The sequence below is a fragment of the Bison bison genome, unplaced genomic scaffold, assembly GCF_000754665.1.
Source record: "Bison bison bison isolate TAMUID 2011002044 unplaced genomic scaffold, Bison_UMD1.0 scf7180017864375, whole genome shotgun sequence".
In the NCBI taxonomy this organism is placed as follows: Eukaryota; Metazoa; Chordata; class Mammalia; order Artiodactyla; family Bovidae; genus Bison; species Bison bison.
The window spans coordinates 4,042,201-4,042,964 of record NW_011494947.1 but is presented as its reverse complement, the minus strand read 5'-3'; the positions used below and the strand labels follow the sequence as shown (position 1 = coordinate 4,042,964).

Here is a 764-nt window from a genome sequence, read left to right as displayed (position 1 = left end):
AAAAAAAAAAAAAAAAAAAAAAGAGTAGGAGAAACACAAAGCATACTTAAATAGGCGCTTTTTCTCTCTGCAAAAATAAAGTCCAAGATCTTAGATTTCTTTTTTTTTATTTTACAATTTATAAAACATCAGCCGTCTCCCTCTGCTCGCCCCCTGCTCAGCCCGGAGTGGCCGGGCGCCCGTTCGTTCCCTCCTCTCGCCCCTTGGCCGAGTCTTTGTCTGGCCCCAGCCCCGCGGGGCCCCGGGTCCCCGTGCCCTCGGGGGTCCCTAGAAGGCGACAATGGCTCGAGTCCAGGCGCCGAGGCTGGCGAGCGCCTGCTTGGCGCACAGCTGCCCGTTGAGCGGCGGCGGCTGCTCGGAGGAGTCCGGCTGTCGGTTCACCAGCCCGGAGAAGCCCGAGCCAAAGATGGAGATCAAGTTTGAGATGTTGGACGCGTCCGGGGACGAGTCCGGGCAGAAGTCCTCGAAGCGAGCGCGCTTGCAGGGGGCGAACGGGACGCCCCCGGGGGGCTCGGCCCCCAGGTCGCCCGCATCCTCGTCGTCGTCGTCCTCCTCCTCCTGGCCAGGGTAATACTTGCGCTTGCAGCCAGTGGCGGACGCCAGGCCGGGTCCCGGGGCGCCCTGGCCACAGCAGGGGCAGTGGGCGGAGGCGCAGCAGTCCTGGTGCAAGTAGCCGTTCTCCACCGTGGTCACCACGTGAGTGTCCAGGTCCAGCACGGTGGTCTGGCTGCTGCAGTGCACGCCAAAGTCCGAGGGGGCCGGGT

At 62.8% G+C, this 764-nt stretch overlaps 1 protein-coding gene across 1 annotated transcript in view; it reads right to left on the bottom strand.

Moving 5' to 3' along the window:
• Positions 1 to 90: 90 nt before the first annotated feature.
• Positions 91 to 764, bottom strand: part of IER5L (immediate early response 5-like) — a 1,684-nt gene continuing 1,010 nt past the window's right edge. The window contains exon 2 of the mRNA XM_010856958.1: positions 91 to 763. Within this exon, the coding sequence (XP_010855260.1) occupies positions 268 to 763 (496 nt within the window). The 3' untranslated portion in view covers positions 91 to 267. The remainder of the gene's footprint in view (position 764) is intronic.